Genomic DNA, 25,772 nt, shown 5'->3' with positions numbered 1-25,772 from the left:
AATCTTGATGCAGTTTGAAATTGTCACCCTGGTGTTTCATAGGCAGAGCCATCATCACTGTGACTGCCAGCCCTTGGAATGGACGTTGAACTAGGTTTCTCGTCTGCTCGTATGAGTCGGTTGACTTTGAAGATCTCACGCTGTCTTTAGCGAAGAGGAGGTGAACTCTCTCTCTCTCCAAATTCATGGCCTGATTTACTGCTGGGAAGGAAATGGCAAACCACCAAACATATCTCGTGCCAAGAAACTGCTTCGGCAGCACCAAAGTTGTGTAACAGAGAACGGTACATCTCATTCCATCGTGTCCATATGGGATGGACTTTCTGACAAGTCCACAAACACATCCATACAAGCGTGCTCTTTAGATCAGATCCACGCAGAGTATGCAGAAAGTGTTTCTTGAAAAAATAAATGGCTCGGAGGAAAAAATATCGCATAAAGTTCGTAACCTTCAGAGGTTTCACCCCCAACACCATGGGGCTTGCGCAAAGGAAGCGAGGATGAAACAAAACCATCCCGGCATATCCGTTATTCTTCACTTGAACACATTCATCTTCACCCCCACCCCAGACATTCCGACATCACTGTCGCACACGTACAATGAGATGCTTGTCATATCTTTTTGCTAAGAGATGCACAAGCTTCTCGGAAAAGAACAAGAATAACTTGTGTCATGGCAGATGATTTTTAACCCCCTCCCGATTACATCGTAAACATAAGCCGTATGGTACTACATACATGGGTGCATGGGATAATTATTAGAATTGATTTGCACCATTCTTGGTAACAACTTTTCAAAAACTCGAATCAGAAGATAAATTAATGACAATATGTTCATTAGTATTAGTAAATGTAATGTAGAGATACCGGCAGGGGACAAAAAAACAATGGAAACGCCTGGGTAAATGGGGGACACGAAGTATATTGAAAGCAACGGCTTCCACAAAGGTGTGACCCATGTGATAATCAAGTAAATAACATCCCAGCATGCGGATGGTCATGTATAAAAATTAGTGGAGAGCTAAGGTGTGTGACAAGGATGAAGTGATTAGCTTTTCCTGAAGATCTGTATCCGGACACTAGAATTTAAAAAGTAATTCTTTACCATTAAGAGATATGGCTAAAAACGATATAAAACATCTGAAAAAGTTGTAGACAAACTATGACAAAACGAGGTGGATGAGTTGATTAGGTGACAAGAACAAGCCAATTATATTTTGGTTAAGGTCTGGATTCAAATCTGACCTTTCAGGTCAGGTCAGGTATGAAAGCATGCACCGGAGCAGTGCGTCACAACACCCACTTACCGCCGGTACTCCAGGGAACTCCGTCTGGCCATCCCCCAGGCAGATGCCTGGCCGATCTCCATCTCCTCGAGATGTCGATCAAACTGATGCAACCACAAGGCACTTGGTCGGCCAATTGGCTTCCTCAACTCACGAGGCTCCCTCACTGACAGAATCTGGTGAGCAGGATTAGCGTCAGGAAAACATGCCACATGTCCATTCAGCCACAGCTGATGCTCACGGACTACGCAGGTAAAAATCTCATTTGAGTCTCTCTCAGCAACTGCTCGTTGGACACAAAGTCCGACCAGTGATAACCAAGGATTCTCCGAAGAGATCAGGTACCAAAGGAATTAAGTCTCCATCTGTGATCCATGGTCAGAGTCCAAATCTCACATCCATAGAGCAAGACTGGAAGCACCAAAGACCTGAAGACTCAGACATTTGTCCTCCTGCACAGATACCGACAGTGCCACACCCCACGATCCAGGGAATCCATGACTCCCAAGGCCCGACCTAGACGTCCATTGACCTCTTGCTCACAGTCAGCAGAGACATGACTATCACTACCATGGAAAGTGAATCTCTCCGTGACCTCAACATCCTCACCACAAACAGGTACAGACAAGATAACAGCATTCAAGATGTCGTTGAAATCCTGCATCTTAGTTTTGACCCAGGAAAACCGTAATCCCAGCAGCTCAGACTCCTCATTCAGCACATCCAGGGCCCCCAAAAGGATATCCAGAGTATCCGCAAAGATGACTGTATCATGCGCAAAATCAATTCACAGATCTTGACATTCCCAAATGATGCAATACAGCTTGATCTCTTTGACATCCTCCCCAGAATCCAGTCCATACAAGCACTGAAAAGTGTGGGGGCCAGTTCACACCCCTGACAAACTCCAGCAACAACTGAAAATAAATCAGAGATGGTGTCACCACATCTCACAGCATTCTCAATACCAGAGTATAGTTCAGACATCAGATTGATCAGTTTTGGTGGCACCCCACGAAGACCAAGAATCCTCCAGAGGGCTTCTCGATTCACTGAATGGAACGCTTTGCAGAGATCAACATAAGCTGCAAGCAGCCCATGCCAAAACTCTCATCTGCATTATGTGAGGACCCGAAGGGCAAGGATACACTCAATCGTTGACCTCTTTGGTGTAAAGCCTGACTGCTCTGGGTACTGGTGCTCAAGCAGATAGTGGCGAACATGATCAAGAGTTATCCAAACAAAGACCTTGCCCGGCACCGAGAGCAGCGTCACCCCCTCGGTAGTTGTTGCAGTCCTGGCGATCACCCTTCCCTTTCCAGAGAGGCACAACAAGGTCCCTCATCCAGTCAGTTGGGATGATGCCTGTGTTCCAGGCAGAGCACATAACTGCATGCAACGACACGAGTACAGCATTTCCAGCAGCCTAGAGAAGTTCAGCATGGATGCCACAGATCCCAGGAGCTTTACCCCATCTCAACCGGTTCACCGCAGGCTTTGTTTTCACAAAGGAAGGTGGATCACAGTTGATTTGATGGTCATAAAGAGGGATTGTAACACCCCTGACATTCAACTCAACAGTTGGTGGATCAGCTTGGTATGGCCGCTCAAAGTAACCGGCCCAGCAGACCTTTACTTCAGACTCCTCCGTCAAGAGCCTCCCACCCTCCGCTCTAACTGCAGTACACCGAGGGACGGGCTTGGAGGAACGCAATGCACGAATTCCCCTGCAAGTGGGATGAGAATCACTTGACCACAGGTGATGCTCTACCCCCTCACAGATTCCTGGCACATAGGCCTCCTTGTCCACCCTCAGTGCATGCGCAGTTTTACGCTTCAACTCCCTGAACAGTTCAGCTCTGCTATTAAGCCTGGCCCTGTGATTCTTGTCAATGGTATCCAGTGTCCCTTGAGAGACAGAATTATTTTTCGCCCTTTGGTGAGTTCCAAGACATCCTCCGGCAACATCAAGGATGTTGGTGTTGAAGGCGCTCCACAACTCTTCAAAATTCCCTAAAGCACTCAGACCCCCAAAATGCCATTCAGCCTGTTTGCAAACTCCTCAGCTGCCCTCTTAGTGTAGTAGATAGTAGAAAAATCGTGCAAATGATGATACAAGCATCAAATTTGGCATTTCTGTTCTGCAGGGCTTTCTGATCAAATCTGCCTGATTGGCCATTTAAAAATCCAAATTTTGAAAAATTTGAAAAAAAAGAAAAAATTACAAAAAATTTGAAGTCACAGCTGCCTGAAATTCTCGAAGCGCAAGTGAACATCCCAGACAGAGAACCAAGGGGCGATGCAGTCATCATTGATGGCTCAGCACTTATCAATGCCCTACCTCAAGCACTTCAAAGATATTTGATGACTATGCTAAAGAAGACATCATCCCAAACGTGGAATCCTATGGTCCCAGGTACGAGAGGGTGGACGTAGTGTTCGCTGTGTACAAGAAATCTGGTTTTGAAGTCCGAGGCAAGGTCGAAAAGGAGGCAAGGAATCAGAAGAAGAGTTACAGGAACTGGTAAGACCCCAAGTAACTGGAGAAGCTTTCTTCGAGATGACAGCAACAAGACTGAGCTGTTTCACTTCCTTGCGGAAAAGATGTGTGAAGCACAGACGACAAGCACAGTCATTGTTACAAAAAGGAGAAGATGCCATTAGCAACACAAGGAAGTCACTGGATGCTGTGTCTCCATGTTGTCATGAAGAAGCTGACACTCGAATATTTGTACATGCCAGGGATGCAACGACGGATGGTAGCAAGTCCATTATCATTAAGGCTAATGACACGGACGTACTAGTCATAGCAATATCTGTACTGCCATCCTTACAGGAACTAGGACTTGAGAACATGTGGATTGCCTTTTGCCAAGGAGCCAAGGCGCGATGGATTCCAGTCCATGAGGTAGTTTCTGCAATAGGGCCTGAGAAAGCTAGAGGGATCCCATACTTCCATGCGTTCACTGGATGTGACGTCGTGTCTGCCTTCCGCGGTAAAGGGAAGAAAACTGCATGGCAGACTTGGAACGTCTTCGATGATATTTCTGAAACATTCACCAATCTCAGCCAGCATCCAACATTGATTTGTGATTTTGACTTTTTTAAAGTTTTTTTTTTTTCTTCAAATTTTTCAAAATTAGGATTTTCAAATGGCCAATCAGGCAGATTTGATTAGAATCCCCTGGAGAACAAATGTGACAAATTTGATGCTTGTATCATCATTTGCACGATTCCACTCAAAAATTGCTGTTATCTGCCACAACTATCTCATCTTTGAGCTTGCCAACATCCAGCCTCTGCTGGGATGGTACCATTCTCTCTGATTTAAGCTGCAACTTCAGAGTTGTCACCACAAGCCTGTGGTCGGTATTGAGGAAGTGAGCACTCTGGTCGACCCTGCAGTTCTGGATCATCCTCCAGCGACCATCAATGAGCACATGGTCAATCTCCTTTGCCACACCACCGTTGGAATGCCAAATCCAGCGATGAACCTGTTGGCGCTGAAACCATGAACCAGCCACCCTCAGTCCATGATTTCATGCAAAGTCAAGGAACTTAGTGCTATTCTGGTTCATATTTCCAGAACCATGGGGACCAACACATGTCTCATAACGATCACTCCTAATTCCAGTTGATGCATTGAAATCCCCCAAGACTAGAAGAGTATCTTGTCTGGGGCACTGATCAACCACAGACTTGAGCATGGCATAGAATGCATCCTTCACGGTGAGATCACTCGTCTCAGTCGGAGCATCTACAAAGGCCAGGGAAACGACACCCACGGAGTGAGGAATCGTTCGTCTCATAATACACTCGTTGACCGGTGTTACCTCAATTATCATGGGAGTCAGTTTATTGGACACAGTTAGAGCAACTCCTTGGGCATGGTGACCATCAGAGCGACCAGTCTAATAGTAGGTGTAACCACCCGCCATGATATCGCCACTCTCCGGTCCATGAACATCAGAGAGAGCTGCAACACCGATGTTCAAACGCTTGAGCTCAGATGATAACAGAGACAGGTGATCATCTTCTCTTCGGGACAGGACATTCCAGGCACCCACCCATAGGGACCGCCTCAGGTTAACCCAAGGAGATCGCCGTCTGGTGGACGACACCTCAGCACCACCCCGACACACACTACCGCAATTTGACCTGGGAAGGTTACCCTGTGGTTTTCCTCCCGTCATCAAAGAGTGGAGGTCAAGAAGGCTTTGCCCCAATCCCGTCATCCAGTGAGCTGCCCTGCAGAGGGCAGCTGCGCAGGAGGTAATCCCACAAAGTGGGTTTTCAAATTTTTTTTGCGTTTTTCTTGTGTTTTGTGGAACGAAGTGTTTTACGGTGGCCGGAGTGCAAATCCTGCCACAAACGTCCTGAAAAAAGGAGACTCAACTGCAGGAGGACGTCCGCAGACACAGTTGGGCACTGGATATGGATGGCCGTTGGCTCACAAGGAGCTCCTCCGCTCTTTGACAGGTTTTGTTTTTAATCCTGCTGGGTGTCCATATGGTACACCCTCCTCACCAGGAAACCTGGTAGGGTAGACTCTTTAGTCGCCAACAACCCGACCATGAAACGCATTAGTACAGGTTTTCATGGTACCTGTACCAAGTCACAGATCGAATCTGGCCTGACCTGACAATATCTGACGTTTTGCTTGCTGTAAATAAAAGTGCTGTAAATTTGAGTGAATCCGCATGCTGAGAAAAATAACGGTACTTTTCACACGAGTCTGGAGCTGAACCTGTTTCAGATGCACACGAAAAGTCCAAAGTTTAATTTTTGCACAGGGTGGTTGATATACAGGGTTATGGAGAAAGAAGAAATCTATTTACATTCCTCTTGAACTGATGTAGTTTGTTTGACTTGCTTTGAGTTTGAACCACCGACCTCCCAGACTCAGGGCGGACCCTCGAACCACGAAGCCCCCAAATTTGATTGAAGTAATCGTAGTAGTAGATTACGGCGCCCATCATTTCAGCAAAATCGGTGAAAACCAACATTTTCGAAACATCACAATGAAAACGCAGAGGTAAAAAAATTGATCCTTGCACATGTCTTGTCGTTTGTGCACAAAGTACGTACGCATGTTTACTTGTTATATCCTCCTGCATACCTAAATGCAGGGTCATTGAATGAGCGATTGTTTCAGGAATTCCCCCCCAAAAAAGAAAAAAAATTCACTGCAATTGTCAATACTATATATTCTCTGAAATTTTTTCGGAATATCATTGTATTAACCCTTTCAATCAATCGCTTTAAGTAAGTCATCCGACTATTGTGAAAAGCGTATTTTTGTTCGGTAATGGTCTTTTTAGTTATTAAGTATATTTCAATGCTTTCCGAGCTATAGATGAGTATTAAAAAAAACTTATCAACTCGTAAGCAGGTATTTATCAACAAATTACATATTGATATCAGGCGTGTTGTTGTGCTCCTGAGATGTTTGTAATCAAAGGAATGTCGGGTCGTTTTTACAGCATAGATATTCATTACAGATGTATCCAATGCATGGATCAGGGTAGTGCATGATGTTGTGTCGCATTCTATTCATATCCTATCCCGATAGAAGATATTTGATAGAGTTACGTCGTCAAGTCTTGTCTCGGGAGACTCAAATTGCAGGATAATTATGATTCACATGTCAATTCACCTGGATCCTCTCGTGTCTTTTGAAAGCGTTATACCTTGCTCGGTAGAAGCAAGTGCAACTGGAAGACCCATCTTCAAGTGCAACGAAACTGTATCTCTGCAGGTCAAGGATCGAGAACATATTATGACTTGTATCGATCATGAAGGCCGAGGAAGATCTTCATCTGCAGGGGACGTAGCATTTCACACATGGTCGAGGAGGAAAGAAAAACTTTCCACGCATGGAGCGAAACCCTGACAGCGCTATAATTGGATTCACTGGGGCTTGGTCTTCAAGTAAAGGCAAGGGGTGGAGGGTGTGAGGGGTGTTTCGAAGATGACTGTGGGTGGAGTTTAGACCCTTAGAATACCCCCCCCCCCCAGGCAGTGTCATTGATGTGTCAGACACCAGATACTGGCGAATCAGATCAAGCGACAAGTCACTCCTCCTCCCCAAGACGGCACTGGTTGTCCGGAGGAACAGCCGCGAAGTTCTTTTAACTCAACTTCTGTGCTCCACAAGTGCAGTTTTACAACCCTCTCCCTCTACACTCTCTCTCTGTGACACTTTCACTGATTTTTTTTTTTCTTCCACTTAGCTTGACATCTCCCAAATCCTCAGATCGTGGAACAAACGGTGAGTCAAAATCACCCTTTTGGGATATTGTGCTTCATACATTGGGTCTTTCATTTCTATGTTGATAATTTCTAATTTCTAGGTACATTGTCTGCTCACATCATTGTCAATCTGATTTGTCCATGTATTTTAAAAATTTGTGCAACACAATATATATATATATATATATATATATATATATATATATATATATATATATATATATATATATATATATATATATATATATGTATGTATGTATATTTCCCTCGAGTTTCCATTTTAAAAATTCTTTGGACCATAACTGAATGTTGATGAAAGCTTTTGTAATCTTCCACAGTCTTTAAACTTTGCCCTTAAAGGGGAGAAGTTCACGTTACTATGACCTGCACATGTTTCTCTTACTTCACACAACCTGATCTCTGCCTGTAGTTATTTTTTAACCGAGCTCTCCATGTCTTTCTCATACCATCTCACCGTGCAGCTTTCAATCTTTGAATAATCACACATCCGATGTTTTCATCCCACATACGGAGCGAAGCCCCCACAGTGAAGTCCTAGCCTCAAAGTTAATTTGTATTATTACTTGATTTCAAGTTTTCTAAGTAGTTGGCGGTTGAAACTGACACATCAGTAAACGTAGTGGTACACTTCAGGAGTAAGGCTTTGTAATTCCGGCCCAGCATCATGTGGAAGGGACATTAAGCCACCTGTCCCGTTTGCTCATTATTAATGTTAATACAAATTTCACACAATAGCAGTCCCAATTGTATATCTAGTAACAGCAGGCCAATGTGTGTGGATACGTTGGAGTTACCTACATTACAAGCCTGGTGTTGGCTTAGTGGTTAGGGTGGCTGGCTTAGGATCTTCGGGTCCTGAGTTTGAGCCCCGTTGGCTGCTGAATTAACACCAGGTGGGGTTGACTCAGCTCGTCATCCTCCTGAGGTTGGAGGAATAAGTGTCATTGTACTGGTTGAGAGGCACAGCATCAACAGCACAGCCATGCTTCCAATAAATGATAGCTACCTGGCAGTTAAGCTGCCATATGCAAGAACAGAATCTACATTACAAGAGATTGTGTTTATTCCTCGTACTTGATCTAAAGTTGCTCACGGAGGAACCTGTTTGTCCAAGTCAGTTTTATTTATCTGTTTACTTTCATAGTTATTTTCGTTTCCCTTTTTGTCGATAAAGCATCTGATAACTCACGGATGCAATTCATTTGCTTTCTGGTCACGGAGTGGGTCGCCAAACACAGCTATTGTTTTTTTTTCTAATTCGCAAGCAAAATCAATTCACTATTAAAATCTTCATTTCCCAGAATAATCCAAATAATGCTTGAAAAAATAGAAGAAGAAAGCTTGTAAGGCCATGGGTTAGTTGATGTACACTTGAACCTGGACTGTTGTTTTTCAGGATGTGTGCAGTTATGTAATGAATTGACATATACAGCTCTTTCTTTCCACTGACTCACTGACTCATATTAAAGATCGGTACCTTCCGGGTAATCGAGAAAGCTGAAATTTTGCAAGATGATGGACATCGAAGTCAGTACACCGGAAAAAAAAAATCACAGAATCGTCGGACAACATCCATTAATGAAAATATAAATAAATGAAAAAAATGCAGGTGAGCGACCCGAGACAATTGGGAAGCACGGTCATTTTGTGTGCTGATGGACATCGAAGCCAAAACAATAGGAAAAATCACAGAACCATTGGAAAGCATCTGTAAATGAAAATAAATAAATGAAAAATCAAATGCAGGTGAGCTACCCAGACAATGGGGAAACACGGTTCGTATGCTGACACAGACATTATACTCAAGCATCCACCTCTTGATTTGGAGATAATTTGGCTCTGTCGGTGATAATGACCAAACCTGATATTTGGGTGTCTGCTTAATCCACATTGAAATCATGCACGTGTCTCGAGGCACCTCCCGATTATTTATACTTAACCAACCAATTCTCTTTCCAAGGATGAAAAAACTCCTTCCTTTACTTCTAGTCAATTTTTACTTCGAGTCAAGCAATTACTTCTAGTCAATAATAAAAAGCATTATTACTTGTGCTGCCGAAGGTGGACAGAGGTTATGTCGTCACCCCTGTTTGTTTACCTGTCTGGTTGTTTGTGAGCAGGATATCTCAAAAAGTTACTGACGGATTCAGACAAAACTTGGTGGACAGGTTGTGAGTTTGACATCGACTAATTGCTTAGATTTTGATGAAGATCCGGATCCAATTATGAGAATTTTTCAGTGATTCTTCACCTTTGAGGGATTGGACCAAAAATGAAATGAGCTACAAACCAAACCAAAAACAAGTACTGGTACATTCAACGTACACCGCCCCCCCCCCGTGCCAAATAAATAAATAACAAATCCTCCACCACAAGACATCGTCGGGGCACCTTCGGCGCCCGGCGATGCCGCCTTGAAGCACATGGAGTCGTAATTGGGAGGGAGCGTTGTACAATAATTGAATGATTAATTGCATAATTAAAATAAAAGAAATAATAATCATAAAATAGTTAATTTCTCAATCAATTGCCAAATAGCATTACCTGAACCACCAATGTTTCATCCAAATCTGTAACTTTTTGAAAATTAAGTAATTAATCGAAAAATGAATAATTAATCGATAAATTGATTAATCAATAAATAAAAAATACCCTTTCATGGCCAAATCACTTGGCCACTGTCATATCCAAATTTTACATAAAAAAAATAAAAAATAACTTTTTTGCCAAAGCACATCTTCACTTTTGTCCCCAAATTTCAGCTTCCTAGCTCAAAGGATGGCTGAGATATCGCTCGGACAAACAAATAAACAAACAAACAAACAAAACAAACGGAGTGAAAACTGAGTACTCCCTTCGTTCGGTGCCAGCGATGGCATCATGCATTGCCTGTCCGTGGAATTGGGAAGGAGCGGTGTACAACATGACATTTCAAACCGATCTGAACGGATTACGACAAAAGTTGGTGGATGAATTGGGTAGGTGGCAAGAACAAGCCGATTAGATTTTGGTAAGGTCCAAATGCAGATCTGGCCTATCATTTGGATACAAAAGGTAAACTGTTCAGCCTGGTTTAATGTCCATCCAAGGGGTGCCACACACACTGATGAAGCACCGTGCCCATGTAACACCATGATGACAGTTTCTAACAGGGCTGAGATTTGAACCCAGGATAGAAAGCTTCGAGGCAAGTGTGGGTTCCACTGAGATCACTCTGCCAGCCCTCTTCAACAATTATTGGGTTAGTAGTTGTAGGAAAAAAAAATAACGATTAAAACAGCTTTAAATATGCTTGTGTGATGAAAGGGAAGCACCATTAGTTCAACGAACCGCACACCTTTTGAATTAATTCCGTTTGTGCATCTGAAATCGACCATCTCACAAAAATCGGGGAACTAATCGAGAAAGTATGATGGAAGTGTTGAGTTGAATGAATTTAGATGTCAGGAGACTGTCTCCATCTGGAGGAAGTTATGATCAAATGCCAACTTCTGGAGGGAGAAGTGATGTTTTGAGTCAGGCGATATTCAGGATTTTTCAAGAAAGTTATTGAATGCCTATTATTGATTGAATATTGAATGCCACAAGAGAATCCACCTGGACTCAAGCATTAGCTTGCCTTTCACCAAGCCCAGAAATGCTTGGGGCCAGCGGGGGGATTATATGTTAGTTATTATTATTATTGCCTTTTGATACGACTATTCTTATGATTGTTATAAATATTATTAGTATTAACTAATATATGCTTTGTTACAATGTTATCATTGTTTTTGTTATTTATTTTGTAATTGGAATGCCATGCCATTGGGAGAAGGACCTACTAAACTGCTTTATGTACATTAACATGGCGTGCGTTTAAAACATGAGAATTCTAATGGATTTTTTCATAGTTAATTAGCCTAATCAACTCAGGACGTCATGCCAATCATTTTGGTGCATCACATTCTACATCAGAATGCTCTAGTAGAACTCCACAAAAAACATGACACACACACAGCTACATCATCCATTTATAATAAAGGATAATTTTAATGTCTGGAAGGTGTGCCCCATGAAATCTATTATACACCTGAACATGGAGCTCATGCAAGGCGCAACCCCCCCCCCCAACCCCCTTGGGGATGGGGAGAAGTTAAATCGCTCCAACCCCCATCATATGACCCTTCGTCCTCCTGTCAAGTTTGGTTGTGATTGGATTAGTAACCACCGAATGTATTGTGGTATGCCTGGTGTTGGTTTAATGGTGAGGCTGGTGGGCTTGGGATCTGAGGATCCTCAGTTCAAATCCCACTTGGCTGTTGAATTATTATCAGGTGGGGTTGACTCTGCCTGTCATCTTTCTGAGGTCAGCAAAATGAGTGCCAGCTGTGTCGGAGTGGCAACCCATCCAGGATTGTGCCCAATAGCCAAGGAGACTGCTTCGGCAGCACCAACGCTCTGCACAGAGTATGGTCCCAATGGATGGATGGATGGATTCTGGATCAGTCGCGAATATTCGACTTGGCTATTTTCCAACTGGAACAAGTATTTCCAGAGAGGATGCATGCGTCTGAGTCAGGCCAATAGCAGGGATTATCCTAATGAATCTGAACTACATTGGTTTTGCAGAAATATTGTAAAATATTGGTGCCTTTTGCTTTCAAACTGTTTTGTATCCTATTGACTGGGGTACATCGAGGATGCATATTCAGCACGGTGACATCCAGTTGATAGCGCCAGCATTCAGAAATCAGAAATTCTGCTTGGTCGTTCTGACGGCCCATAGAAGGGGGGACGTGTCGGCCTCCCAAATAAGTCAACTAGGACCTCCTCACTCAAATATTTAAGTCCACTCCATGGTCATAATGATAGCCTAGAGGTATGTGCACCTACCTCTCAGCTGTCCAGCATGGGTTTGAATCTCAACTCAGCTCTTGAATATAATCCTGGTGTTTTGCATACAGGATGAGGCATCCATGTGTTTGAGGTCCAATGAATGTATCTGAAATGGGATGTCCTGTTTTGCTGGTATGACTTTTTAGTGCCAATGTTGCTGTGAGGTGCATGAATTTAAAATGCAGATCTATTTAGGTTTTTAGAATTCACAGACTAACATCTGCCACTATGAGCTAACGTAAAGAACAAATGGCATAAAAGACAGAATGGAGAAATTTTTTTTTTATATCAGGAGCAAGAAATTGAGTCATGTAGCAATAGGTAGATAGATTATAAGGATAGAAGCTGGTAACTCGTGAAGTACCAAAGGGGTTGTTTATTTGTGAATTGCTGTTTGTAATTTGCAGAAATTGTCTTGTTGAAGGAGTACGCATTGATTTATCTATTTTATCTTCAGATGACACTAAGTGAGGGCTTAGTGAAATATCTGTGAAGAAAGGAAATGGATGCACTAAAATGTGATTGCTTTCTGAGAATGAGTCAATAAGTGGTAGATGAGATTTAATGCCAATATGATTATGTTAATGTGAAAGTTATAAATAACACAGGGATTTCATGATTAACAGATTGATTCTATAGCAGGTATCTCAGAAGAAATATTCAGGAATAGTTATTGGCAAAACCCTCAAGCAACTGATGCATTCAAACAGCAATGGCAAAGATAAATAGAACATTAATATGTAAAAGGAAGGATATTATGTTCAATATATGATCAATTGATGAGTCAATACTCCTTCCAAAGGCATTGGTACTATTGAAGCTGTCTCACTGCCATGAATACACTTGCTGGTTTACCATTGATATTCCCAACAATCGTCAAGGCTGGAATTTAGAATTTGGCCAGGGTGGAAGCAATAACTCTTCCCATTCTTCCCAAAAGACAGCGTGGGATCTTTAATGTCCATAGCATAGGGCACACCCAGCTTAACTTCCATCTGAAGCCTCACACACTCATTAATTCAATACCCTGCATATGAAACACCGATTCGACAGTTTATAGTCTGGTTGAGGATGAAATCCACACTCGACAGCTCAAAGGCAAATGCTCTACTCCTTCACCATCCTGTCAAGTTTTTTTCCTGCCTCTCTCAAGGTTATTTGACCATACTGTGTTGATATAGGGATGCATAACAGGTGTTGCTTTGGAACCATGTTAGGCAGTCATTTTAGAAATGTACGTGTTGTAATGTTGAGGTGGAGAAACTGTACAGGCTGGATGAGTTGAAGTTCTTTTTACATTTGTGTTTGTGTTTCTTTGTAAATCACATTGTTCAGCAAATCCAGATTCTCAGCAGCATCTTGGGGTGCATGATGATTCAGCACATCTCTTGTTGCATTTTTAGAAATTCAGTAAAAAAATGCATTTCTAAAGATTGCTTTTCAATTTGTTGATGGCAAAGCAGTTCAGTGTCTAACCATTATCCTGTTTTGTGTGTTTGTATCAAAATTCATCAACACCCTCATGATTGTCTTCTTACATTTACAGGCTCAAATACCACCAGAATTATATTGTTTTTCTTTTTTTACCTAAAGTTCATGGGGGGGGGGGGCTTGTACATAAATTACATGCAGGACAAGGACATTTAACATGAGTTACAAGGACATTGGTAGACAAGCAACATGATATTATAGGAATTTTGAACAGGGAAATCCTTCTTGACAAAAATGCAACAAATAACATCATATCTTGCCATATGTGTGGTGGCCACTTTAAATTTCATTCAGTTCAAGAATAGCTTCTGATGTTAAAGCTTTTTTTTTTTGATAAACATTCCATCTATGAGTTTGCTTCTTGGTCATGCATTTTCACATCTCTGTTCTTCTCAATTCCCACTGCCCCTTGGATTGCATACGTTTTAATGGACCTCTCTTTTAAAGATGTACGAATAATCTCTGTATGCTGAACTTTTTCTGATACACCACGATCAATGATCACATAAAGAAAAATAATCTATTCAGTACAATCTTGTAAATATTTTCAAGTGTTAGTTTGGGCGTTTGTATGTTATTCTTTCATGGCCAAATTGTAGCACCTTGAGGCTCCAAATTTTGGGTGTAGGTACTTCAGAATCAGGGCAGGGTTTTAAGCTACCATGCATTGGCATTGACGGCCGTTTTGAGGCCACCAAAGACCGCTATAAAGTGTATATTGGGATGTGGGGTAATGCAGCATTGCCGCCTGCCCACAGACAAAAGGTAACCACCATGAGGCCAATAACTCCATCGCTTTTCAATGCTCAACACGTCCCAAAACCACTGCTGGGAAAATCTCACCCATCCGGGCAGCGCTGGGTATCCCACCCTTCCCCTCGGGCAGCGTCAGGGAGCCCATGCTTGTACTAAATGTTGCAAGTGAATCCAGGATTATGCAAAAAGTAGCTGTGTGGGTGTGGAGTTGAGGTTGGTGGGTCTTCCACATATCACAACAAATGTCTTAAACAATATCACAGGTGTGTGCTCATTGTGATAGCTGGATGTTTCTGGCTGTCATTCTTATGAAATAACACATTTAATTACCCCTAAAATGAAGGTATAATTGCCGAATTAAGGTAAATAATGTTTGCTTGTTTTTTTTTTGGAAAAATAGAAGGTCCAGATCCTTGCACTCTGCTCTGCACTTTATGTTGCATTAACACTGTTACTTTGTGAAGCAGAAAAACTGAAAAAGAATACATTTTTAAATGGTATTTGAAACTTTTAAACATAGCTTCACCTTCAAATTCCTCAGAATGTCACAATTTAATTGCAATTATTTCATGAGAAAGCAATTCAAAATGAGTCACATGATGACGTTACTGTTTTATGGATGATTCCGAAAAGTGTAGATGGAATTACGATACTGTATTTACATTTCTTATCCATCTCTCTCTCCATACAAAATCCCAGACTAGATCTTGAGTTGATCACACTCCTGATCAACTTCACTTGCCATCAGTCGCACCGACATTGGCTTCGTCACGACCACTCGCTATGGGTGAGGGCGGACCATTGAAGGTATTGTTTTCTCACCATCACTTCCCTGCTGCACTCAAATAATGTAGATTTTAAAAATCGTTTTTTGCTGCTAAATTTATTTTACCGTTAATTATCTTACAACCGATGATTTCGTATTTATTTTAATACTAGATTAGAATCACTCTCACACATTAAATATATCATATCAACTACTCTATAACTTACTGGAAAATGTTTTTCTATCCTTAATTATTTGTGATGGTTGCTTCTTATAAAGGGATTTTTGCATACTGTGGACTCTGAGAAGATCATGGAGGACGGGTTGGGGTGGAGAGAGAATTTGATAAAAGGAATGCAAGTTATAGCAGTGAAAAGAGAGTTAGGAGACTTTTTAAAGGGTGAAACATTTAAAATGTAATCACACTTAGTTGCAACTTGTGACAATGAATAAAATGGAAATAAAGTTGGAGAAGGGTTGTTGTGAAATAGTACAGTAAAGAATGGGTGCAAAGTCCACCAATATCATGTAATTAATCTGTAAATGATTTTTCAGTTAAAATTCAAATGTAATTTTCAATAATTTTATTCAAAATAGTTATTTTTATTTAAATTAGTGACTAGTTCTCAATCTTGTTTTTAAATTTGTCGGATGGAGGCTAATTAATTTTATGTTGTTAAATTCGTTCATAGTTAAATTATTTGTGCATTCTCTGTGTAATGATTATGATAATGATGCTGATAATAGTTCAATAAAAATTATTATAATTTTACAATGGATTTTCAGACTTGTTTAAAAAAAAAACATACTGTTTGAGTTATGAAAGCGAAATTTGTTGTTACAATTAGTGGTTACAGACACTTTGCCCTTAGAAAAGCAGTTTATGCTATGTAGGCAATTGTTTCCTTGACAGAAGCTGAAACAGTTTTGCTCTTTTTGTTGGTATACAGAACCAATTTTGTCTGCTTTCTAGGTAGCAATTTGCATTGGCTAAGTTCTTCCAAGTAGGGGTGAAGCAATGCTGGCTTTGTATCAGTGCCATGAATTGTATTACAATATTTTCCAACAGAGCATAACCAAACTCACCATGAATAAACCACATCAATGCAAATTTGGGTTTTTGCTCTCAGGCTCAGCACTTCTCTGAATGTGTACAAAATTAAAACCTGTTTGTTCTACATAATGCACTCATCTTTGAAAAAAAAAAAAAAAGATTCAGGATGGTTTTGTGAAATATTGAGTCATATTTAGCTGCAACTCATGATGAGAATCAAAATGGCAGGACAAAAACCTTTAAATGTGTTATAAACCTAGGCTCGAATGATTAATTTGAAAAATCGTATGAGTACAATTATTTTTGTTCTAATCAACTTTTGCAAAAGTTCATCTGGATGTTCATTTTTGTCTTAAAAAAGGGACTCTAACCCAAGCACTCTGCTCATTAGATCCTCATATTGTGCGTCACTTGGATTATCTCTTTTCCCATCCGGTGTAGGCTAGCATTCACACTATTGAGATGGTGGACCAGGTCATTCCTTAAAAAAAATCACTTTTCTCTTTGCTTGCTCCAGCTTACCATTTATTCCTTGTGTTCATTTATCCAATTATTGTAAATACGTAAATGTCCTGTTGCTTTAAATTTGCCTAAAATCCCATCCACTCCTCCATTTGTTGCAACTTTTCATCCAATTTATTTTATAACTGCTGGAGAATCTCTTAATTTTCTTTAAATTTAATCCCCATGTTGACCTTAGTGTGTTTAATATTATCTTTCAACTTGACATTGGCCTGTTTGAATTAGTCTCTCAGCTCAGCCTATATGTCTGTTTCTTTTCATCCTTAATTGACATGATGGCCAAGAGCAACATTGAAGCCAAGAGTCTCCTTGGTTGACACTGGGGGTCGGGGAGGTTCCTATGCTAGGATCTTTCTTTTCAGCTGAAGCCTCCAACTTCACTTTCTACATTTAGTGCAGCCTGTTCGGCCAGCATGTTTTCCACAGTGCAGACAAATAAAACTTGTGATTTTGAATGCATCATTTGTGCTGGTTGGCAAAATTTATGCTTCAAAATTTTATCCATAGTGGAATCAGGTATGAATTATATGCCTGAAAACCAAATATTTCATGGACAGCAACTTTTCAGAAGGATGCAACCACACCGATGCTGTTGCTGTCACAGTAAAGCCAATACTTCATGGATATAGCCAAACTATCATTGTTTTTCTCAAGCAACATTAGCAACATTAGTTTTCATGAGCAACAGCCGACTCTAGCATTGAAAAATGATTTTGTTTGGTGAGAGGCTAAGTCAGATGAATAGCGAGAAGACAAGATAAGAGTTAGTAGAAATAGTTTGCCCATTTTCAGCAGCAGATTTATTTAGCAGTTGTTTATATTTGTCTTGTATAGCAAAGTGACTTTTCCGTTTTGATTGAACAGTTTGCAACTCATCTGACTCAATAAGAGATGATTGTGCTGAATTGAAGGGATTTAGGGTTTGCTCGACTGTAAATGGTGGGGGCAATGAGGGAAACAGGGTGAGGGATTGTGGGGTTAGGGTAAGCTATTGTAGAGGAAATGATCAGCTACTCAGGAGGAAACTACATTATGACCAGTTATCATAGCAGGCAGGATCACAATGCACTATTGATGAGGGAAGGTTACAATTATAGTTGCTTTAGGAGGATCAGGAGCAGTGGTTGGGGAATGGGGATCATGACTATCTATTGAAGGGGGTGGCACCTGATCAGGTTTAGGAATATTTTCCTTTTGAAGAATGTCTCCCCTGTCGACACTGGGGAAGGCAAAAGAGCCTCAATCGGGGAAGGAGCACCGAGACGCCGACACGCCCCTCCTCCAATCACGGCTGGCCACCACGACACCCGAAACCCCTCGTTCAATCCGGAGGCGAGGTACCAGAGAAACGGATCCCTCCACCCTAAACGGGGGGGGGGGATAAAAAGAATCGTGAGGAGCTCAAAGACGAGTGGGGTTCCTTTTTCGGTCGTGCCCTGGTCATCTTGGTTCCCATCTTCGTTCCCTGATCATCATCGTCACTCGTTGGTGGCTGGTCATCCATAGGATCCTGGTTGCTCGCTGGATTCTGGCTGTGGGTTCGAATCCCACCGTGGTGGTTCGTGTGCGCTCGTTGGATTGTGGTTCATGTGGAGCTCTCGAGCTGGGGACCCCGATCCCTTTAACGGACTCCGAGCTCACAAGTGCGGGTCGGCCAGACCGCACGAGGTGGCCAGGTACCCAATCAAATTCTAACCCCCAGCTTGCCTATCCTCCATGGCTGGAGGGTCCGAATAAAGACCAGTTGGCTCCATTTCTTTTTGGGTGTGCGTGTCTGTCTGTGGCCAGTCTTATAAGTAGAATTGCATAAGTGCCTTGCTTATTGTACATTGCAATTTAGTCAGATTAACCCTGCTCTGTCTCCCTTCCTGATTATTGTGAATAAACCCCATGTTAAATGTACCAGCTCGTTTTCTGTGCTTTCTCTCATTGGCCTAGCATGGTTCGGGTTTGAGTTATAGTGAGGCCGATTGTGCCGTAGATTGTTATTTGGACTGGCGCGGCTTTGGTAATTCCCGCTCGGTTAAGCCAGATCCGAGTCGGTAACAGCGACTCAGTTCGGACAAAGCCGGCCGAGGGTGTGGCTTCCCCAGTAGCTAGACCGCGCGGTTAATTAGGTAAATTGGAATCAGACAAAAAAGACCCTAACCACGCGGTCAAAATATTGGCGTCCACGGTCAATTAAGCGACCCGTCGACTTCGGAGTTATCTGGAGTGATGACCTTCAATTCCGGGTGTTCGGTGGGAGATGGCCCAACTGCTCCATCTAGCGGTCGTTCCCCGCCCCCGAACCCGGCACCACAACAATATTATGATTGAATGGGAAATGTACCAGTGTTCCAAAAAGGCATGGGGTTTTCTGTAGGCATGGGTTGCAGGGTGTTTCACGCATCAGGAAGAAATGGCCTCGACCTCACTTCACTCAGCCTCAGCCAAATAAAATTATAAAGGGACAAATCATGCACTGAAAAGAGAAAAGGTGGAGGGGTCTGTTAAAAAAGCTTACATTGTGCCACAACATCTATTCAAAGATGGCTGCGCCCACGTCTTTCTTTCCTATTCAAAGCACGAGGAGAGGAAGAAAAAATAGAAGAGAGAAAGGGGGGTTGGGATGAAGGAATTAGAGGAAAGGGGGATTTGAGGAAGAGGAGTGGTTGTGAAGAGGAAAGGCATCGGTGGAAGAGTAGGGGAGGGGGACAACTATGGCGTTTTGTAAAAAAAAAAAAAAATCAACAGTCTACACAAGGAATAACAGGGAATATTGTTTCACATGGACAAATAAATGGTGGACAAGGGAGTCAATGAAATTTAATAGAACTACAACAAAACAACATGCATAGCCACCATTACACCATACCCAGGGAGGGGGGGAGAAAGAAAGAAAGAAAGAAAGAAAGAAAGAAAGAGAAGAAAGAAAGAGAAGAAAGAAAGAAAGAAAGAAAGAGAAGAAAGAAAGAGAAGAAAGAAAGAAAGAAAGAAAGAAAGAAAGAGAGAGAGAGAGAGAGAGAGAGAGAGAGAGAGAGAGAGAGAGAGAGAGAGAGAGAGAGAGAGAGAGAGAGAGAGAGAGAGAGAGAGAGAGAGAGAGAGAGAGAGAGAGAGAGAGAGAGAGAGAGAGAGAGAGAGAGAGAGAGAGAGAGAGAGAGAGAGAGAGAGAGAGAGAGAGAGAGAGAGAGAGAGAGAGAGAGAGAGAGAGAGAGAGAGAGAGAGAGAGAGAGAGAGAGAGAGAGAGAGAGAGAGAGAGAGAGAGAGAGATAGAGATAATGCTTCGACCTCCAGCATGTTGATAGACAGCTGATGAGTAGTAGTCTCTCACTGTTGATGGGGGAAGTGGGAACATGATGTCTCACCTTCCTCTTCATCTCACCATCACACAGAGGAGAACAAATACCCGGGACACCTTAATGTAGTTATCTCCAGATGAGACGATTCTCTCTTTGTGGATCGCATAAAAGTTTCTTTAGCAGGGGCACACATTAATATTGTTGTTCGTCTTTCGGCTGTTCTTGTTAGGGGGTCGCCACAGCGGATCATCCGTTATGATCCGCATTCTGATTTGGCATAGGTTTTATGCCGGATGCCCTTCCTGACGCAACCCTGGTCGCCTCTTACGACACAGGGATAAGGATTGGGTTTCACCATGATTCCGGGCTGCCCTACACCCTCTCATAGCGCGGCCCAGCGCAGAGCTCCCGTCCTCAAGCGATCCTCCAACCCAAGCTTCCGAGTAGCCGGATTACAGGCGCACGCCACTACGCCCGGTACAGGGGCACACATTAATACATATACAATTTGTACAGCTATGCAAATAACATGGCATCTAAGGACTTAATCAGACCTTTACGCTCTCCATATATCTATATCCTGATCCTGATGTACCATACTCTGTTACAGAGCATGGGTGTTGCCAAAACAGTTTCTTGGCAAGGGTTTTACTGGGTGGTTTACCATTACTTTTCCACCAGTACTTAGGGAAGGAATTTGGAATTTAGCCACGGTGCCGGCAATAGCTTGCTGACTGTCCCCGACAAGGGGGAGGCGGCCAAGTGCGTCGCCTCCCTCTCGCTGCCATCTTATGTGTACGGGTATGTATACACATACGACTAGCATGATGGCCGAGACCTAGAGGTACGCTCACTTGCCTTTATGCCGTCTAGCCTGGTTTTGAATCTTGGTCCATCTTTAAATTGTCATTCCAGTGTTTCATGGGCAGAGTAATTTATCAATGTGTGTGCTATCTCTCGGATGGACGTTAAACTGGGTGCCCCATCTCCCAACATTAGTTGGTGGATAGTAAATATCCCATCGTATCCTTCGCGAAGATTGCCTGCACCATGGCTACATTCCAAATTCTTGCACGAACTACTGCTGGAAAAGCAATGGCAAACCACCCAGTACAACCTTTGCCAAGAAACTGCTTTGACAGCACCGACTCTCTATAACAGAGTATGAGACATCAGAATCAGAAAAAAATATAAAAAAACACACACACACACACACACACACACACAAACACACACACACACGGAGGCGATCAACATAGTTGTCAACAACATAAAAAATTGCCAAGTAACAAATACACACAATTGACACAAACAAACAAACAAACAAACAAACAAACAAACAAACAAACAAACATACAAACGGAGGCGATCAACATACTTGTCCAAAAAATTATTGTTTTTTGCCAAGTAAGAAATAGACAAAGATGGGTGAAAACATAACCTCCTTCCAATTCGATGGCAGAGGTGACAAGTTTTAAAAACCTGGAAAGTATTTTTGAGTGCATCATCAACAACTTAAATAAGCATTTAAATTATCTTAATACATGGTGCTGTCATTTAAATTCCACCATTTTCACCCATAAGCAATCCACCAGCACAAAACAAATTGTTGAAAATCACATGATAATTACAAACCTTCGATAGATATATAAAGCGGGTGGTGGGGGGGGGGTGATGGAGTGTGGTGGGGTGGGGGGGGGGAGTTCACACCAACAATGCTCTAAGTAATCGAGCAGCATTCACATCTCAGCAAAACTGTCCCCAATGACCCCAAATCAAACAAAATACTTTTTGGAAAAGCTGAAGAGTAGAAACACAAGTTAATTATGCACTCATAATTCAATGTTTTTTTTGTATTCCACCATAAAACTTGATTCTATAAAAACAGAGGACACCGTATCACTTTACCTGCACATTTAGAATATATAATACAACTTCCATGAGAGCCTGGTGTTGGCGCAGTGGTTAGGGCAGCGGCTTGGGATCCAAAAGGTCCTGAGTTCAAGCCCCGTTGGGCCACTGAATTAATACACCAGGGGGTTGACTCAGCCTGTCATCCTTCCGAGGTCGGCAAAATGAGTACCAGTATACTGGGCCGGTGTATACCCCGGTTAAAATAGGTGTACCATATCCCTGTGTCGTAAGAGGCGACCAGGGTTGCGTCAGGAAGGGCATCCGGCGTAAAACATGTGCCAAATCAGTATGCGGATCATACGGATGATCCGCTGTGGCGACCCCAAACGGGAGCAGCCGAAAGAAGAAGAAGAATACAACTTCCATGAAAGATCACTCTTTTGAGAACACAATTATTTCTTCAGTAGATACAATTTTCTTCAAGGTACAAGTTGACTTTCCATTTAGAATGAAGCCAGACGTGTATAACGTCCTTCAACGATTAAGGAAATATGGTATGCAATCCAAGGCCCTACTCCGTTTAGTACTTTGCGGAATGCGTCAAAGAAGTGCAAAAGTAAAGTGTGCATTTGCATGCTTTATGAACAATGGAAACTTCATCAGTACCTCGGGCACGTGTGCAGACACTGCCTGAATAGACGCACAAAGCACTGTTTGTGCATGTCTGCTTGCATGTGCTTGTGTGTGTGCCCATGTGTGTGCACGTACTTACCTCTTCCCATATATAATGTTGTCAGTGTCATTGATAGTTTGGAAGCACGTGCCCAAATGAGCAAGTGTACGCTCATTTAAGAATGTGTGTTGACAGCTGCAGTTAATTTACATCATGTCTGCAAAAGGTCCAAGTGAATGCTACTTTACTGCAGGTCATTGAGAAACAAATTCCATGGTATTAAAATCGTGAAACGAGGAACTGTTGCAGAGACGAGATCATTTGTTTTGATGCTTGGCTTTGTGACTCATTTACTGTATAATCTGAAAACTTTCTGCTTGGCATTCACAAAGAGATGGCAATGTTCAAATAAGACATTGTATACAATTCTGAATCTCATCAAGAGTTCAATGATGGGATGTTGAAAGGTAAATGTGCTGATAATTGATTGGTGACAATAGAGAGAAGAAAATGAATAGCTAATGTAAATAAATAAATAAAAAGTCAATTTAGGCATAGGATGATCATAACATTATGGTGTATTCCCATCTTGCGGAATTAGAGGGAAACTCTGGACAGAAATTAAAGACGTGATTTAATGGAGAAGAGGACCAGGCCCTTTACCCCATCCACTTGTTCAGCAGTGGCAATACAATTCCCATCTTGGAGTGCAACTTCATTGCAAGCCCTTACCACGTTATTAAAGACATAAACGTGTGTGTGTGTGTGTGTGTGTGTGTGTGTGTGTGTGTGTGTGTGTGTGTGTGTGTGTGTGTGTGTGTGTTTGTCTGTCTGTCCACTCACCTCCAGCCCAAACCGCTTCACCGATCGTTCTGAAATTTTTAGAGATGAATGTCACCGACCGCATTGAAGTTTTGTAAAATTCGGTCAACCAAAAGGTTTACATAGGCCAATAGGCCAATTTGGAGCAACTTTTCTAAAATCCTCACTTTTCATCTGATTGACTTGAAATTTGCAGAGCATTTTCATGTCAGGTCGCTAAATTCAACTACCAATTAATTTTGAGGTCAAAAGATCAACACAAGATTGATTTCTAAAATTGATAGAAAGGGCCAAAAACTAAATATATCACTAAATCTCAAAAAGTTGTGGATGAGTTATGACAAAACAAGGTGAATGAGTTGGATAGGTGACAAGAACAAGCAGATTGGATTTTGGTTCAGATCCAGCCCATCAGTGGGACACAAAACGTGAACTGTTCCAACTGACTGAGGTATGCACTCTCCCTAGTGCCATTCTACTTTGTGCTTTTTTGCCAAGTTGTCACTGTATGAGTGATTTTTCATTCTCTCTGGTTGTCTGTTACTTGACAAAATCCTCCCCCCCCCCCCGTTAATTTTGACAAGTATGTTGATTGCCTCCATTTGTTTCTTTGTGTGTTTGTGTGTTTATTTGTCTGTCTGCTTGCCTCCAGCCCAAACCGCTCAACGAATCGTTCAGAAATTTTCAGATTATTGCGAATTTTCTAAAATCCTCAATTTTCATCTGATTTTCTTGAAATTTGAAGACCATTTGCATATCAGGACACTGGATTCAACCACCTATTAATTTTGTGGTAAACATGGGCCAAAAGGTCAACATCGGTCAAATTTCTAAAATCCTCAATTTTAATCCAATTGCCTTGAAATTTGAAGAGCATTTTCATGTTACGTCGCTGAATTCAAACACCTATTAATTTTTAGGTAAACATAGGCCAAAAGGTCAAAATAAGCAAATAGGCCAATTTGGCCCAAATTTTCTAAATCCTCAATTTTCATCCGATTGAGTTGAAATTTGAAAAGGAGTTACACATAATGTCACTGAATTCAACCACCTATTAATTATTTTTGTGGTCACCATAGGAAGAAAGGTCAACATAGACCAAAAAGTCAACATTTACCAAATTTCTAAAATCCTCAATTTTAATCTGATTAACTTGAAATGTGAGGAGCATTTGCATATCAGCTCACTGAATTCGACTACCAATTATTTTTAAAGTCAAAAGGTCAACACAGATCTAATTTCTAAAATTGATTGATAGGGACAAAAACTAAGTACATCAAGACATCTCAAAAAGTTGTGGACGGCTTATGATAAAACAATATGGATGAGATGTATAGTTGACAAGAACAAGCGGATTGGATTTTGGTTTGCATCCAGCCCATCAGTGGGATATAAAACGTGAACTGTTCCACCTGGCAGAGGTATGCTCTCTTCCGAGTACCATTCTACTTCGTGCTGTTTTACCAAGTTGTCACTCTATGAGTGATTTTTTTATTTGTGTGTTTGTCTGTCTGCTCGTCTCAAGCCCAAACCGCTGAACCGATTGTTCTGAAATTTTCAGAGATTAATGTCACTGACCTTGGGACAGTTCCGCGTTGAAGGTTCGTAAAATTTGTTTGACCAAAAAGGTCGACATAGGCCAAAAGGCCAATTTGAGGCAAATTTTCGAAAATCCTCAAATTCTATCCAATTGACTTGAAATTTGAATAATATTTGCAGATCAGGTCAACAAATTCAACTACCTATTAATTTTGAGGATATATATGTCAAAAGGTCAACCTAGGCCATGAGGTGAACCCAACAATGGCCAAAGTTTTTTTTTATTGTTTCGAAAATTGTCAATTTTCATCCGATTGACTTAAATTTGAAGACCATTTGCACATCGCGTTGCTGAACTGAACCACTAATTAATTTCGACGTAAACCTAGGCCAAAAGGTCAAAATAGGCCAAAAGGCCAATTTGAGGCAAATTTTCTAAATTGTCAATTTTCATCTGATTCAGTTGAAATTTGATTTACATATCAGGTCACTGAATTCAACCACCTATTATTTTGTGCTCACCATAGGCAAAAAGGTCAACATAAACCAAAAGGTCAACATAAACCAAAAGGTCAAATAC

General features: G+C 41.7%; 1 protein-coding gene across 1 annotated transcript in view; it reads left to right on the top strand.

Moving 5' to 3' along the window:
- Positions 1–7,330: 7,330 nt before the first annotated feature.
- Positions 7,331–25,772, top strand: part of SLC6A9 (solute carrier family 6 member 9) — a 183,575-nt gene continuing 165,133 nt past the window's right edge. The window contains exons 1-2 of the mRNA XM_085885178.1: positions 7,331–7,557; positions 15,381–15,488. Of these exons, the coding sequence (XP_085741304.1) occupies positions 15,465–15,488 (24 nt within the window). The 5' untranslated portion in view covers positions 7,331–7,557; positions 15,381–15,464. The remainder of the gene's footprint in view (positions 7,558–15,380; positions 15,489–25,772) is intronic.

This window comes from Eptatretus burgeri, chromosome 6 (genome assembly GCF_056783735.1).
Source record: "Eptatretus burgeri isolate ZD-2024b chromosome 6, Ebu_testis_v1, whole genome shotgun sequence".
NCBI lineage: Eukaryota > Metazoa > Chordata > Myxini > Myxiniformes > Myxinidae > Eptatretus > Eptatretus burgeri.
Note: the sequence above shows the minus strand (reverse complement) of the source record. Positions and strands in the feature narration are given on the sequence as shown.